The sequence below is a fragment of the Suricata suricatta genome, chromosome 14, assembly GCF_006229205.1.
Source record: "Suricata suricatta isolate VVHF042 chromosome 14, meerkat_22Aug2017_6uvM2_HiC, whole genome shotgun sequence".
NCBI classification, from domain to species: Eukaryota; Metazoa; Chordata; class Mammalia; order Carnivora; family Herpestidae; genus Suricata; species Suricata suricatta.
This window is the reverse complement of record NC_043713.1, coordinates 71696536-71713498: the sequence shown is the minus strand read 5'-3', so window position 1 is coordinate 71713498 and position 16963 is coordinate 71696536. Positions and strand designations below refer to the sequence as shown.

Below are 16963 nucleotides of genomic sequence, written 5' to 3'. Positions count from 1 at the left end.
GATGGGTACAGAGCTGGCCGAGGGGAGGGCAGGACACAGGGTTCCCTGCTAGAAGAACGAGGAGGGGGGCTACTGAGAGGGAAGAGAAGGGGAAGAGGAGTCTTAGGGAGGGAAGGTGCTGGGAGCGGTGAGAAGAGGGATTTTGGAGGAGGAAAGGTGGGTCCCAGGAGAGAAGTTGCATTTGGGGGAAACGGGGCAGACGTTCTGTGTGTTGAGGCAGTTTTGGGGGCCTGGGAAGGGAGCGCAGTCAGAAAGCTGTGTGACAAGAGCCTGGCTGGGAGGGAAGATGGCGGTGAGGGGGGAAAAAGCAAGGCTCGTACACGCCTCTTCTTGTACCCGGCAGCCCCTCCCCTGGGGACCTGTTCCATGGTGGGCTGACCGAGTTCCTGCAAAGCCATGAAGGAGTCCGTCCCATCTTGTGTGGCCCTGGCTGGCTGGCAGAGGCATGGAGCACAGTGTCCTCTGCCTGGTGTCTGTGGGCCACAGGACCCAGCTCCCGGACACACTTGCACACCAGTGTGCTGGGCAGCAGTCACCCTCAGGTGGCTGCCTTGTCCCTGTGGTGAGGCTGCCACTGCGCAATCACACAGGTGAGGAAGTGCTGCTCACGGTCCTTGGGAGCCAGTGGACAGTCCCCAGGAGTCATGTGGCAAACGCCAGAGGGGTCCCAGCGCCCACGGCTCAAGGGTGACATAGCCCTGGTTGGGGGGCCCGTCTTAGGGGTCATGAGCCCCATTTGTCCACAATCTCATGTCACACACCGGTTCCCCTCTGATCTCCAATCTCAACCCTTGGGGAACAGGGCCACCCCCTGGCTTCTTCACATTTCTGAGACTGCAGTAATGGACCAGGGTCAGCAAAACCCAACTGGGCCAATTAAGAGGAAGAGCAACTGGACTAACAATAAATCAGACGCTCCTCCTCAGCATGGGGCCTCACGCCTTGGGAGTAATCTTCCCCATCGAAAAATGGAACAGCTCCCGCTGCACAGGGCTGCGGGGGATTAAATGTGTGAGTACATGGAAAGACCCTTAGCACAGCACCTCGCAGGGTCAACAGTTGGCACAAATTAGCTGTCATTAGAATTCTACTAAAAGGAGGGACGTGGTGCGGGGCTGTAGACGGTCTAGGGCAGTGCTTCTCGGGTGTGGGTAACAAACTGGTGGCTGCGGCACCTCCGGGGCACCTGTCAGAAATGCCGACTCCCCAGCTGTGGTCGGAGTCAGAGGCTGTGTTCCAGCGAGCCCTCCTGGGTCGTGATGCTGATGCCTTTGAGCGCCTCCCAGGCGTGAGCTGCTGGGTCTGGGGCCTCAGACAAGCTGGCTCACACAGGCAGGAGGCTCCATTTTCCCCAGCCTTGTTGCCTGGAAAGGCACCATGATGGCCAGACCCCTTCTGTCTGAGACAAGAAGCCCAAGTCACCACCCCAGAGGACAACTACTGGGGACTACGGGTGGCCCTCATGAACCCAGGTATATCCCATCGTCCCCGTGGAAACCTGCATAATAGGCCTTGCTCTGAGAGTTAAAAGAAAAGCCTGGTGGCCTCAGGGACCGAACTAACCCCACACCCCCTCACCTGGTAAAGGAGGTGAGGGCTACTATGCCCAGCTGGCTTCTGTTGAATTTGAAAAATTAAACTTTAGGAGGGAACAAAACATCATGATAAGGTCAACAGAGCAGATATCCTGATGTGGAAATTCTTTTAAGAAAGCTACCTGCTAATCACACAGAGGAAAAAGGTCGTAATTCTTGTAAACTAAGAGTCCCCAGGGTAGACACATATTCATTACTGTCTCATTAAAGATTAGGTTATGGGAGAACTTTCTGGAAACTTTGACAGGGAATCGGGAAACATCACCTCACTGACGTGAAACACAATTACCACAAAGACACTATAGAGCCTGTTTATTGCATAACTAGCAGGCACAAATTCCCAAACGATTTTACAACGCTTACAGGGTTGTACAATAATTACAGGAATAGAATGTACAATAAACACAAAAAGTACAGCATAACAGGTGACATGGATAAAACACATATGAACGAAAGGCATTTCGTTTTTCCTATGCAGCATTTTCTTTTGTAAAAACGAGGGGGACAAGGAAAGAAGGAACGTTCTCTGATTGGGGAGCTCACAGCTGCTGGACAGACACATGCCAGCCTCACGCCTGGCTCTGCGGCCTCAGTCACTGGAGGCGGGGGGTAACCCGAGGCGCGGGTCTACACTGCCAGTTTTATGAAATGTTGTATTTGATCTTGGGGCCCGATTCCCTGTTCTTTGGCAAATAAGAACTATTTGCATTCCGAGGCAGAGGAGGACTTCAGCGAAAGGAGCTTTGGGGCGGAGTGGTCTCTTTCTCTTCAGCAAGTGCCAGTTTCATAAAGTGCACCTCCGTCCTCTCAGCTTGGGCGGCGGGGGGGAGATTTGAGAACGAACAGTGAAAAGTGACCTTAGAGAACGCAGATATTAGTGCAAGGCTACAGGACACACATGCAAAAGGTGGTGAACAGCCACTCAGACAAGACCGTGTCTCAGAAGAGGTCAGGAAATGTTCAGGGCACCGAAGGGAGGCTGGCAGTCCCTCTGTCACCGCGTGTCAATCCACCTAGAACTTCGTTCTGGGGCCTTGGCACTGTGGGTCGACAGAGCAAATGCCTACACAGCCCTTACAATCAGACGCTCTCTGGGCCCCACGGTCCTGGACTTCGTCTAGGGGTATGGAGACAAGGTCCTCCATCACCGTGAAGACACCGCTGCACCCACCGCAGACAACTCATTACTGACAAGCCTTGTCCTCCCTGGGAGGCCAAGGCACCAACTCAGGACTGCCACCGGGCCTTCCCCGAAGCCCCCGCACGAGGGCAGGGTTTGCAAGAAAGAAGGGGGTTAGCTAAGTACGTGTAGCATGCAGCAAAGGTTACCAGATGGGGCTTGAACTTAATTTATGGTAGAAGGCATCCCCTCAGCATCCGACAGGAGTACGGCACTTAGGATTGTGCAGACAAGTGGATGAGTCTTTTGGAGTCTTTCCCTGCGCTACTCAGTGTAGCAAAATCTGGCAAAATCATCCACATGCTGGGCCTTAGTAAACCAAACACCATCACGGTGCTTCCTTCATGACAGCATACGGTCAAGCTATAAAGATGTTTGTGAATCAAACAGCTCTGTGAAAATACAGGCTTATTTAGCATGTATTTAGGCAACTGTGATTACTTTGACTTTTTCACGTGTATGAACGAGCACTATGGGACGGAATGCATGGGTAAGATGACGACTAAAAGCAACTTAACACAGGGTAGGGGGGGCCACGTTACAGGTAAGGCTCAGAGGTAAACCGGGTGTGACCTCACACTGCAGCTGCCAGGAGTCCTGGGCAAAGGCTGTGAGCTGGCAGCCTAGAGGTCCCAGTTCCCCCACACGTGTGCTCTGAGAATGTTTAGTCAGCAACATTTAGAAACAGAGAAACGGCACAAAACATACCCATGTTTCTGGAGTCTCTTAAAAAAAAAAAAATCAAAGCTCCGGCAACCCCGGGGCCACTTTTCCACAGGGCAGCCTGGGTGAGGCTGGGGAGCTGCTGTCCCCATCAGGGGCACCTCTGCTCCCCGACTGTCCTCTGCCCCTGCTCTGCACCTGGCTCACTTCATTCATCTCCATCAATGCTGCCTGACCCCTCTGGTCTAGGTCAGGGTCTGAGCCGCACCCATACGACTGTCGCGACAAGCAGAACAGCAATGTGCTTTAGCATTCGGGGGAAGAAAGGTCTTCTCTTTAGTAGCTTTAAAACCAATGTCAGTATGTTCCAGAACTCAAACCTGTACTTTTATAGCTCTAGGATAGCTGGTGGTCAGCTAGAGCACACTGTCTAAGGGATTCATGAAAGAGGAGGTCTCATTTTTAAGAACCAGTGAGACAACGGAGGAGAAATAAACTCAGATGACCGCAGACACCTTACCTTAGAAGTCCTTATGGCCCGCAGGCCATGTGATGATGCTTTCGCGGTCAGAGGAGCGACCGAGTTCTGGGGGGAGAGATATGTTACCGCGTCAGGGAGCAGGTGATTTCTCTTCCCACAGTTTACGGCAGTGATATCTGAATGGGGTGGCACAGAATAAATGATGGCTGTGGGACGTGGCTCCTCTTTGCCACACGTACGGAATGACACATCCGGCTCCCGGAGGGAAGGCAGAGCCCTGAACCACGCGTGATGACGTGGCAGCTCCTACCTAGACAGGGCCAAATGACACATGACGTGGAGGATGAGCACTTATCTGGCACCACGGAGACTTCAGAATGATAGTAAAATAGAGACAGAATGTGAAGGCAGAAACATCAAATAAAAGAATGTCTATCAGGACAGAATAGGTCAAAGAAATGGAGAAGTTCATTGTTTCTAAGAGAGACTGTTACACTACTTTCAGAGAGTGGCAAAGTCCTTTCTCTCCATGTTTGGAAACACTCTAAACGTAAAGATTCCTGCACTAGGGTGGAAAATCTTGCTTATTGCACGATGCTTGGCAGGGAATAGAGGAGGTGGGGGTTTTTTTGTTGTTGTTTTTTTTACCCAATTCTCTCCAGAAAATGTTTCACTAAAAATCTCATTTATAGTTTTAACCCTAGACAGGCAGTTTTAAAGGATGGAAGAGTCCTAACACACTTGAAACAATGACGCTATGCTTTTGAATGGCTATGACCATCAACTCAACAACAGTCACATACAGCACGACAGAATGTTGGAGAGGAAACTGGCACAGGCACAAAATAAGGCAAGTGGGTTAAATTAATAGTCGAAAATTTGTTAGAAAACATGCAAAAATAATACTGAGTTTTTTTTTTTTTTAAAAAGTCTTAAACTCTCATTGAATGTCTGTTTCTGTAAAAACTGCCAGGTTTCCAAGTCTAAATTTGAGACTGGACTTTTAAAAGCCTAGAAAACAGGAGGACTGGCGCGGAGCTGCTCAGTTGTTGTTCTCTTTGGTGGTGATGGTGACCAGCTGCTTGGCGGCCTTGGCGATGTCGTATGCACACTGGATGACCTGCTGTGTGACCAGCTGGATGTCTGTGGGCGGGCCGGGGTCCCCCGGGAGGGTCTTCTTGCACTCTGACTGCAGTCGGTAGGCACTGGACGTCAGCAAGCGCAGGGAAGTCCTCACCGTGTCAGACTTGGGTTTCTAAACGGAAGAACACAGTCACTTGCCGTGAACTGCAGGGTGAAGACAGCTCAAGCTGTCCACAGAGAACGGCAGTGCCGTCACGGCCTTCCCCAGAGGGGGCGCGCAGGATGCCGCAAGCTGCCTGGCCCGCCGCAGTGTGAGAGATGTCCACATGCTTGGACTCAAAGGTCAAAGTGCACGCAGGGCAATTTAGTACGATATCCTATTTGGAGGTAGTTTTTAAAAATACTAATCCACCTGGGTGAAATAACCCAGATACAATTTTAATCTATTAATCCTTTACCTTTAGCACCGTGCTCCCACATTCTTGTCTTATTAAAACCATGATTCGTATAGGAGAAAATCATTTGCATGTCTGCATATTTAAAACTTATGCTACAAAGAGGTTCATATAAAAGGTCCTGAAAAAATATCTTTCAGTTCATTTAAAAGGTTCTCAACCGAGTGGGGCACCTGGGTGGCTCAGTCAGTTAAGCATCCGGTTCTTGATTTCGGCTCAGTTCATGATATCACAGTTCAGGAGACTGAGCCCCACGGTGGGCTCTGCAATGACAGCACAGAGCCTGCTTGGGGTTCTCTCTCTCCCTCTCTCTGCCCCTCCCCTGCTCACCCCTCTCTCTCAAAATAAATAAACATTAGAAGAAAAAAGGATCTGAACCGAGTAGGAAGTGACTTACTTTGGGGAATAATGCTGCCATTTCAGTAACAGCTACGTGTATCCTCTCTGAGCAGGGAATATAACTGCAAGAATATTGAAGAGGTTATTCAAAGACAGCAGAAGTAATGCAGACGGAGAGTACTCAGGGGCTGGAATGGATTGATTGTATGACCCCAGGAAGGGGCTGAGGCCGCAGAAAGCCCGCTGTGGAGGCCACCCCAACAGAAGCAGGGTCCCCATCCTTTCTCAAAAGCTCATTCAATCTGATATGGAACATGGGTGACATACACGATTAGTTAGAGGAAGCCACAGAACAGTCTATAAAGATATTTTACACTTCCTCCAGGGGGTCATTTGTTTTTCATGTGCTTCATCTTCCTAATTTCTTGAAAGAGAAACAAGGATTCCCATGCACAGCCCCCAGAACTTAAAAATGAAGGACTGGAAAACATTTCTTAAAATTTCAATGGGAGCCTACACCTCATCACCCACATGTTGGTTAAAACTGACAGATGCTTCTAAATTCCTTCTATTCAAATGCATTTTGACTGTTAGGGAATCAAAAGCTTTACTTTGGATAAAGACAAAACACTGAGGTCAGCTCTCTTACTTGATCAGACACTTACCACTTTCTCATGAAGCCGCCATGACTTTGTATAGGTGGCTGTGAACACACCCTGCACTTTCTCTGCTCGCTTCACGAGCTCTAAGAAGACAAAGTGCATGGGCTCTGCCTGCCCTCATCCTTTCCGCCAGGCCGCCTGGCCTCCTAGGGGCCCCCTAGAAGACACTCTGCGAGCTGCGGCTTCAGGAACACTGATGGAGTGCCAACTCTGTTCCCAGCACTTGGCAGAGACTCACGGCTCCTCTCAAAGGCCCTAGGAGGTTGGTATTATTAGCACACCCATTTTTCAAATGAGGAAACTGAGGCCTGGAGAAGCAGAGAACTTGCCCAAGGTCCCACCGTTGGTGAGAGAGCGCTGAGCTCAAACCCGGCTGTCCAGGACCTGGGCCGGGGCCTCTCATTGCCACACCACAGCCCTCTCCTGGGATTAGAGACACAACAGACTTAGGTCTTTCTTTATAGCAAGCCTCTTTCCACTCGTGACTGGCGATTCCGACTTCTCGGGTGATGAGAACCGGAAGAATGGAGACTTTGGTTTCATTCAGGATTCTTATTCTCGATATTGTAACATGCGACATACGGGGCGAGTTTCCTGCGCCTTAAAAACGTTAAGCTTCTGACCTGAGGGGTAGGTTTTGTAAGGTGCAGACGCAAGACAAACTGAGGATGGGGCTGAGCGACAGTTCTGAGACACCACACTGCCACCAGGCCTGGGTTTTATCTCTGGGAGAGCTGACTCAGAGCCCAGAAGGGAAAAGCTCTCTGGCAGCCTGTTTGTGGCACGTTAGGAAATACGGTGCAAACATGCAGGTTTGGCCTTCCACAAGCACCCACGTGGCTGTTTAAAAACTTTCCTCTCAAGACGGATCCAAATCCTGTTCAGCATCCAGCCCTCAACTAACATTTTCCCCATTTTCTGTCATGAAGTTGGCTTCTGCTTAAAGACTGTCACACACAACCTCTGTACTTCATCTTTGTAAGAAATCTAATCTCAAAACTATTTTAATTAAGACTGACTACATTTTAGTTAAAGCATTACATTTCCAGCAAGTGGTTAATATTATCCCAAAATATTTTCAAATGGGAAATCCTGACTTTACTTTGCAATTAGAATCATACACCACATCGTAACGGAACAGCCCACACAGACGGCATTATTTCACGTGTAAATATGAAGGGGCAACAACCCATCTGGTCACACAAATGCCCAGAAAAAGGCCACGGTGCAGCACCACTGCTTCAGGCGTGTCACTCAACCTAACATGCCCGTGTGAAATACATGACTGCTGGTTAGCATCTTCATTTTGACCCCGAGATAGAATTCAAACTTCCCCTTGCTACGCCTTGCTTTTCCTAAGGATACCTCCCCCAGACTCAGTATGAAATACTTTAGGACATCCTCAATGAGCCACCAAAGCAAGCGTGCACGGATTACGGAGAAAGGTCACGTCCACAGCTCCCAGCTATTATGTTTCCTCAAAGAAGGCTTGTGTGTATACGGTGAGCTCTAATAGTGTGTGCACACGTGTGGTTGTGAGAGAGAGACAGAGATAGGCCGGGAGTGGGGCTGTGGGCCTGGGGTGGGGACCAGGCTCAGGGAAAGTAGGGGACTGTGGGCAGCTTGCTTGGCTCAAGGCACAGGGTGAAGCCTGAATGTGACCGCACTGGCTGCTGGTCTACTAAGAATGAGCACAGGTGACAGATGAACACGGGGAGAAAAGAGGAAGAAAAGGCGTGGGTTTAATCAGTACAGCTCAGAGTTATAAATGAAAGTGTCTCACATATGTAAGTAACCAGGGATTTAGTAAAACAGTGAGCAATTTGTGAAACATAAATTCTCTAGATCAACTGTATTTAAACTAAAAAGAGTGAACTAATGATTAAACTCTGCATCATCTGACAGAGTCTTAAAAAAAGGTGTGGTGGGGGAACTTCCCCAATTCTACCAAGCACAGGATTTTGGTTCTATGAGGACAGAAATGGCCTCCAGGCAGGTATTTCTATTTTTGACAATGCAGTATAAACATTTTTTTTCATTTGTTTGAAATACAAGCATGGCACTTCTGAACTGGAGTAAATCTATTGTCAACTGGTGAGCACCTGCAGCTTGTGGGGTGGGTGGGGTGTGTGACACAGAGGCTGCCTGGGAAGGAGGGAGCCGAACAGCCACGTAATTCTTGTGGAAGGAGGCTGGGCAACAGCCTTCCTCTTCTCCTCGGAGGATGCTCCAGCAGTCCATCCAGGAAGACGAGCACTCATCCTTCACTGAACACTGGCTACTCCTCTCTTACCAAGTGGGAAACAGAGACACTGGGGAGAGCTGCAGAGGGAAAAGGGAAAGGGGAGAGCAGGGCAGTCTAGCCTGGCGATGCCGGGAACACAGAGAAGGCAAAAGATGCCGGTGCAGCTCAAGCGGAACAAGAGAACAGAGGACCAAGGAGGAGCAGTACTGTGCCCTGTGTCCCTGGGACGACTTCCGTTCGTGCGCCGTGCGCAGAGGCGCTCCTCACCCGCACACTGAACTCGGCTGACCTGCAGAAACAGTGAGATTGCTCCAGGGTTTCGACGGACCTCTACCACTTTTTTAAACCCCATGGGAGGACGTTAAATGCTTCCTGAGTGTGTCCAGATGGGGCTGGCCGTATGACACTAGGACGTCGCTCAGCATAGTTAATGACCCGCCGCTAGTTCTCAGAGAGCCCGTGCTCAGGGAACAAACAAAGATGGGCCAGTCTCTTCTCCACTGTAAGAAATAACTCTGCAGGGTATGGTCCTGCTCAGGGTAAGACGGGTCTTATTTCAGGACCGCAGAATTACCTGGGTGACAACTGGATCAACTGTTATTTGTGGACCACTTGTTTCTTAATGTTTACGCCGGTGTGCATGCATGAACGCACATACATGCACATGAGGGAGAACCTAAGAAACCGAGTTCATGTCGAGGTACCTTTTATGTCAGCCAGCTCAAGTCTACAAGGGTGAGCACAGAGGGCACAGAGGCTGGAAGAGTCACCTGCAAGCTCTGAGGGGCACGACGCTCACCCCCTCACCATCCAGCCCCGGCAAGATCACTACCCCGACCATGCTGCAATTTTACTTCTAGAGGCGTCTGCTTCCAGAGCACTTTGTAAGAATGCAGAAAACTGGACATGCCATGTTAAAGAAAAAAACCTCACCACCCAAATTTACAAATCTGTTCTTAAGCCTGTTATGTAAACCTGAAATTTTCAAAAAATTAAAAAAAAAAATTCCTGTTCCCAATGGAGTAGCCTCTCTTGCAAAGCATGCATTTTTCCAGGCAGGATTTTCAAACTTCCTTACCTGTCATGTTTATTTTCTTGAGCTGCTCGGAGGAGCTCCTGTATGTTTTTGGTGATCTGTTCGGTTTTCCGGATGACGTCTTCTGTGCTGGGGAGGAGGGGGCTTGGGGCTGCGTGGGGTTCTGCCGTATCTGGTACCGAGCCATCACCCTGCCACACCACACTCCTCTGCCTTCCCTTTCTGCCTGACCTGCGGACATTAAAGAAGTGGCCTGCTGTGACAGGTGCTCACGAGCTGCTGCTCTGCTCCTAGGAGCCCCTGCGTGTGCATCCGCTGGTGCATGAGCTGGCTGCTCTGTGGTGTCCTTTATCCTGTCTTGCAGGGGCTCACAGTGAGGCTGTGTCATCGACAGGCGGCCACAGCTCACGGGGCAACTCTTTCATTCTACCACAGGGCTGGAAATTATGACTCCCCGAGAAAGGGTAAAGAAGGGAGCAGCGAGGGGTGCTGTCATAAAGCCATCCCTAATCCAGCTTGTCTCTTGGAGCACAAGCGTAGAATGCGATCTGAGGTTGATGTAAAGTACTGATTTTAAGCACATTACAGACACTCAGAGATATGTGTGACAGGCCCCTGGAGTAATATGGGATAAGAGGTTGGACTACGAACTTATGCCTCCACATTTCATGACCTTACGGGTCTGAACATAGAGAGGAGACACGTGGGGGATGAACCGCGTCCCGTGAGCACAGCCACTAGGTCTAGGGTTCCAGAGCCCGCCCCGGGGCAGTCCTCCCGCAGCTGTACCCCGTGTCGTCCAGGTCTGTGTCGTTGGGGGTGTTGTCATAGTCACTTTCAGGTGTGCTGTTCTGCTTCTCCAGCCTGGATGCCTGAGAGAGAGAAAGGCAACACTCGTTAGTTTTGAGCACAAGACATTTGGGAGCCTTGCCTAGGAATCATTACCTGTTAGGCCACGGGGGCTTTGTGCCTCAGGTCTCACTTGGGACAGGAGCCAACTCTTTATTGAAAATTTAGTGAAGATTAAAAAAATACAAAACAAAACAAAACAAAAAGATAAAAAATACAAAAACAAACAAACAAAGATAAAAAAATACAAAAAAAAAAAAAAAGAAAGAAAATTTAGTGAAAGATGAATGGTCGATGCAGAAATGGTTTCTTTCTTGGCACCATTTTATTCTTAGCTCAGAGGCAACTCCGTAAACAGATCCTTGGAATAAACTAACGCAGACATGCAAGGCAGCACACCCGTGTTTAGTTCTCTAAGGAACATGGAGTTTATAATCTAATGCACAGGCCAGTACTTATATACCCACAGACCGTTAGTGCTGGAAGCCAGCTGTAGATTGTCTAGTCTAATATCAGATGAGAAAATGAAAGGCCAGCGGGCTGGGAGACAAAGCCAGTGCCACAGAGTCAGCAGAAAACCAGCACTGAGAACCTAGGTCCTGTCTCCTACCACCTCCACTGTTCCATGCCTGGTGCCCTGAGGACTGTCACTGTTCCAAACATTTAGGGCTCTCCAAGAACTGCCCTCCCAGACGGTTTATATGAGCCACACAAGAAAGCCAGTATCACTAACTTACTGCTGCATGTTGTTTGTGAAAACCAAAACGGGTTAACCCGACATAACACTTGGTTTCCAACCACTTTTATGTTTCCCCCAAAACATCTATCCCTTAGAATATAAATATTTAATGCAACTGTGGAGATTAAAAAATGGGACACAGTTTCAAAAGAAGAATCCTAAAAATATTTTGAGCAAGTGGCAGCATGGCAAAGTAGAGTGCCTTCCAGGGTGATAGAATTTGAAGGGGAACACATTCCTTTGAAGGAGACTATGTTAGTTCTGTAGTGTTTAATAAACGTAATTTTCCCTCAGTATTTATTTTATCCATAATGCTTGAGATTTTTCTTCCTTTAGAAGTCAGCTGACTCAAAACCTAACCTGATTACCTTGCAAAATACAAATATGAGCCATTTCCACCTTTATACTTGAATTTAATCCAAGTTAATTATGTGACTAAGGAATTTTCTCGATGCTGCAATAAAACGTGGCTAAAGATATAGCTGTAAACTAAGAGCCTTGTTTAAACCTATGGAGACCTTGTAGCTTCATCCAAAAGAATGGCTACCATAGTATAGGTCAGTTAAGAGTCTAGACGAAGTCTCATTATTTGCCCCTTGCTGGTAATGCTGCTTGGCCCTCTGAAGGCCGGATGTGGACAGGCAAGGCCGCCAGCCCCACAGTGGGGAAAGACTCCTTATTCACACCACATTTCGCTTTACTCTCCCCCATGGCCTCTGTTCCCCATCCCAGAGCAGGGGTTCCCTTCATCTGTGTGCTGAGGTTTCCCCACTTTTGAGGGTTCTATTTGGTCCTAGCCACTCTAGTATAAGACACTTGCTAGGCTCCTAAAATTCAACGTGAACTCATACTTTTCCCACTCAAATCCATCTGGCAAATGATTTAAGTACTGGCTTGGAGCCATACGGGAAGTCTGTAAAGCTAAGTTCTACAAGATATACAACCTTCCATATCCCTGTGTTCACATCTCCTACCAGTAAGTAGTTCTCCTTCAACTGCTGCCTTACTCTGACCTGGCTTTATGAATCCATCGGTGAGTTACTGACCACTATAAGTGTGGCTGGAAGACCAAAGCTAGGCACTGTACCTAGTACAGGGAACGGGGACACCAGGCTCTTCCAGAGGTGATCTAAAAAGAGCTCCCCCAAAACAAGCAAACAAAAATACCCCATCTTACCTTTTACAGGGAATGCTTAATCTTTACATTTCTTTTCCTTTAGTTTTTATACATGCATATACAAGGATGAATGTATGTGCGTGCATGTGTGTGTGTTTGCAGACACACACATGCATGTGCATACACTAATGAAATGTAAAAAACTTGCATTTAAATAATTATTCTAGAAAATTCATCCAGAGCTGCTCCAGTGGAAAAATCTAGAAAACAGAATTAAACCCAGAAAATCTCACATTCTTATAATCAATCTTTTTGCTTTCCTTGAGGTAAATGTGATAATTACAAATCGAATGCATTACCCCACGATTATCAAAGGCACCAGGTCTCATTTAAACATTTTAGAAGAGTAACAACTCCTATATCTAATAAAAGTAGTCACGAAATGTTCCTCAAGCACAGAAAATAACACATGGCCGTAACCATCCAGGAACTCAGTTACTTACGGATTCAGTCTTTCATCGTTGTCAATAAAAGCATAGGACAGGATTTCAAATTAGCCAGCATTTAATTTTATGAAAATTACTGTACACATGCAGAGCTAAGATCAAGACCTATTAGTTCAAAGTGCTGCTCTCTCAAAGCTGTTAATAGAAAAGTTACCTTCTAGCTGGTGCTGGTTCAGTTTACTGAACAGATGTGCAGTTGTCTCTGAATACAGACATGCCAGAAATACCTAAACTCATAATGATCAGTCAGGAATAATCAAGATGATCAGTTTCAATGATGTAATTGTTAATCTTGTATAAAATGCTGTCTCAGCAGGAAGTCCTTGCAAGAATCCTCAAAACTACCAAAGAAGGCAGATTTTTTTAAAAGACAAATCATCCAGTGGGCAAAAGAGATTTGACTCTTATTAACAAAATTTCAAAGGAGGTTTCATTTCTGTTTAACTGTCCCTTATTTGACTGAAAAAAATATAATAAAAACATTGCAGTTCAACTTCAGCATTGCTCAGAAGACTCAGTATTGCACATCAAGATTTCTTTCCAATAGATTACCTCCAAGTGCGGAAGAGAGCCCCAGAGGGCCTCGGTGAGCCAGCCATATGGCACTGGCACTGGGAAAGAATGACTCTGTCACTCCTACTGTGGTGGAGGGAATGGTAAAAGGCCGAGAGCAAACCCCACCCTGTCCGTGAGGGTGGCGCCTCACGCATGGCCACCTTCCCTCCTCTCTGACAGGTTACATTATCCTTCTGTTAAAGAAAGAGTGGGCCATGACCTGAACTCGGGTCATCAAAGCCTGTACTCTCTCCACCATGACAATCCCAGCTTGCCATCATGTACTTTGTGCAGGAAAGAAATTTTTTTTTTCTTTTAAATTTAAGTAATCTCTACACCCAATGTGGGGCTCAAACTCATGACTCTGAGATCAAGAGTCCCACACTCTTCTGACTGGGCCAGCCAGGTAGCCCAGGAAAGGATGTTTTAAGCTGATAGTGCCTCTGGGAGCAGGGAGGCCCTAGGACCCTCTGACTTACCAAGAGGCTGGGTGTGGAGAAGGTGCTTAATAAACACTGGTGTCTGCCTACTCTAAAAGGAGCTTACTGAATCATGTGTGGTTATTGGGAAAGTAAATTATACATCAGCAAGCTGGACTTGACCAACTCACCAAGTGAACAGCTTCATACTAACAGCCACCTACACCTCCAATGCTGTCACGTATTGCAGTCCTGATGTAGGACAAGGGACTGTAAAACCTGGATGCGTCAGGTATGGCGTTCACGTAAAAAATGTCAACAGGTCAAAAAAAAAAGTAAAGCATGATGATATCTTAGTGTTTTAGTTGGCCCAAATATCTGATAACTCTTGCTCTGGACAAATTTGACATATTTGCCCTGCTACAATTTTTTTTTTTTTTTTTTGCCCTGCTACAATATTTAACCAGCAGCCAGCTAATTTTCTGAAGTTTAAAAAGACCGTACGCTCCAAATACATGTTATAGGGTGAACTGGGAACACTGTTAAATATTAAGTGAAACTGAGCAACGTGGAGTTAGACAAGAGGGAGACCGCTTCAGACAGACATGCGCGTGTGCGTGCGCCCGCGCACCGCTGTGCTGAGACACCGGGGTGAGCACTGCCTCATGCAGGATGGAAGGGCAGTTAGTGGAGGGACAGGATGGCCAGGAGAAGCACAAAGCGCCCAGGAGCACTGCCCCTCCTCCAGAGAGCAGACCGGTGAGAGTGTACTTAACCCTTCGGGCGCTTTCATCCCTCGACCAGGAAAGTGTGGAGGGGAAGGAAGGCAGAGACGAAGAGGAGGTCACAAGCGCACTCCTCCCAATCTGGAAGGGGAAAAAGAAACACGCTCGGGGAAAATACAAAACAAACAAAAATCCCTACCTCCTACCCTGGGTTCAGCCTGGGTTTCCTGGTCAAAGAATCCTAAACAGCAACTCACTACGTGAGATCAGTGCTGAAATTTCTGACAGGCGGGCTGACTGCCACGCTAGCTGATGACAGGTCCCCAGAAATGTTTGCTCCTTTAATGAGCTGTCTTCCCAAAATTACTCAGAATTTATAAAGCTACTTTTCTATAAGAGAAAAGAGGACACCTAGCATAATTTATTAATTTTGTCAACAGGTTTTTAATGGATAGCCTTAAACAAGTATTTGTGTTTTAATCAGGACACATGCAAAATGAGAAACTATATAAATGGTTAAGTTGGTTTATGTTATTAATCTACTCTTTAATATAGATACAGAACTTTTGCAATAAAGTGACATTACATTCTAAGTGTTTCTAAAATAAAAATGTATAGCATGAAAACTGACAAAGTTGCTTCTCCTAACTTTTGTTTTCAGCTAAACAAATATAAGATTCTTCCCTTAGTTCAATGGCATTTCTATTACACCAAATGTATCAAATCAATTGCCTTGGGATGTTTTAGTCCAAACAACTTAAAAAGCTGAAGTAAAGGAGTCCTAATTACAATATAACAACACTGAAATTTTACAACACTAAAGCTTGACAAAATTAAACTAGGGCTTAATTTACTAGACCACATCCTTTACTTTGCATTTACTCTGAGAATTTTTTGGAAACTCCTATAAAATTTGAAGAAATACTTTTACATTCAAAAACAATAAAGACTAGTCTCTGAAAAAACAGAAGTTCCAAAGGTCTATAGCGTCCTATCAAAACATGGGATTAAAAAAAAATTAATCCAAGGCAAAGGTAATAGTTGTATATGTGCTGCCGAAGCGAGCACAGGACAAATGTAATACGTGAAAACCACACAACACAACACTCATTCCATTGTAAAATAAGGTTGTTAGCAACCTGTTACAGAACACAATCTTTGGAATACAATCCTTGTAAAATTGGTGTAGAGTTTTTACATTTCATTTCTATGAAATGACAAACCCACATTTTCTCCACCAAGGGGACAAGGGGGGTGCAGAAGTTAAGCAGGCAGGCTGACCATGGGTGGAGAGGCTGCAGAGGCCCGGAGGCTTCCAGACCTACCCACTGGGAGGAGCAGAGAAGGTACCATGATTCTAAGGGCTCCATTTCATAAAGGGGCAAGTGCCTGTCTACCTCAAAGAAGACGGCATTTTGCTGGTGACCTTCACAATCTGTTTTTGTTTTTATAACTGGGGAAGAAAGCTTGTTACAAAGAACGTTTGCGTACTGGCTGGCTAGGATAGATATTATCGATATGGGTTGGGGTGGAGCCTGAACAAGAGCCAGAATCCCAAACTTTGTTGGGAAACCTTCAGCCAATAGGCCCTGTCTGCTTGTGGGAATACAACAAGCATCTGTTGACATGTTAATACAGCAAACACAAGGATAACTCTCCTGGCCCAATTTGGCAAAGCGGAGACATGGGATGTGCAGGCTCAGAAGAGAGAAAGCAGGGGTCAGGCTGGACAGAGAGTGAACAGCAGAAGCGCCAGTGGTGTTACTTACGTGCGCAGGGAAAGGCTGGAGTCTCGTCCTGCTCTCTTCGGGGTGGTTCGATTCTCCCATTGGGAGATACGGTTTCTGACCTGATCCCGTCTCGTACATGGACATGGGCCTACTGCCCCGGGCAGATGGACGTCGCTTTAAGGAAGAGTGGTTGGAAGTGTCTGTGTACTCAGAACCAGTTTGCACCTGATATATATTGGTTGTGGCCTGTTTCCTGAGGTTCGAATTTTCACTCTGGAGTGTTTGAAGCTGAAAGAAATGTTTGGCAGTGGGACGGTGTTTTTCTATAGCAAGCAGAAAAAGCAAACACCAAGTAAATGCATACAACTACCAGCTTTAAACAGTAAGAACAGTAACAGCTAGCTGGGTTGAAAGTTACAGGCGACTACAAACAAGAACTCTCTCCCAGAATGAGGGACACGCAATCAACTCACTTCATCATTTCAGCAAATTAAACAGCTCAGTTTCTCACTGTGGCAAAGTTGCAGTTTAGACTCTTCAAAAACGAAATGTCTAACCACTTAAAAACTGGTCATGGTGGGCCT

At 47.0% G+C, this 16963-nt stretch overlaps 1 protein-coding gene across 14 annotated transcripts in view; it reads right to left on the bottom strand.

Annotated features, from left to right (window-relative positions):
• Nucleotides 1-1880: 1880 nt before the first annotated feature.
• The window catches only part of GIT2 (GIT ArfGAP 2), a 46909-nt gene continuing 31826 nt past the window's right edge, over nucleotides 1881-16963 (bottom strand). For 5 of the 14 annotated variants that reach the window (XM_029922887.1, XM_029922890.1, XM_029922892.1 and 2 more), the window contains 6 exons: nucleotides 16419-16667; nucleotides 14701-14790; nucleotides 10529-10611; nucleotides 9782-9970; nucleotides 5855-5918; nucleotides 1881-5174 (listed from right to left, as the gene is read on the bottom strand). In XM_029922887.1, coding sequence (XP_029778747.1) covers nucleotides 4962-5174; nucleotides 5855-5918; nucleotides 9782-9970; nucleotides 10529-10611; nucleotides 14701-14790; nucleotides 16419-16667 — 888 coding nt within the window. In that variant the 3' untranslated portion in view covers nucleotides 1881-4961. Of the gene's footprint in view, nucleotides 5175-5854; nucleotides 5919-9781; nucleotides 9971-10528; nucleotides 10612-12591; nucleotides 12705-14700; nucleotides 14791-16418; nucleotides 16668-16963 lie in introns of those variants that run through there. The other 9 variants (XM_029922897.1, XM_029922898.1, XM_029922899.1 and 6 more) reach the window with 5 other exon arrangements.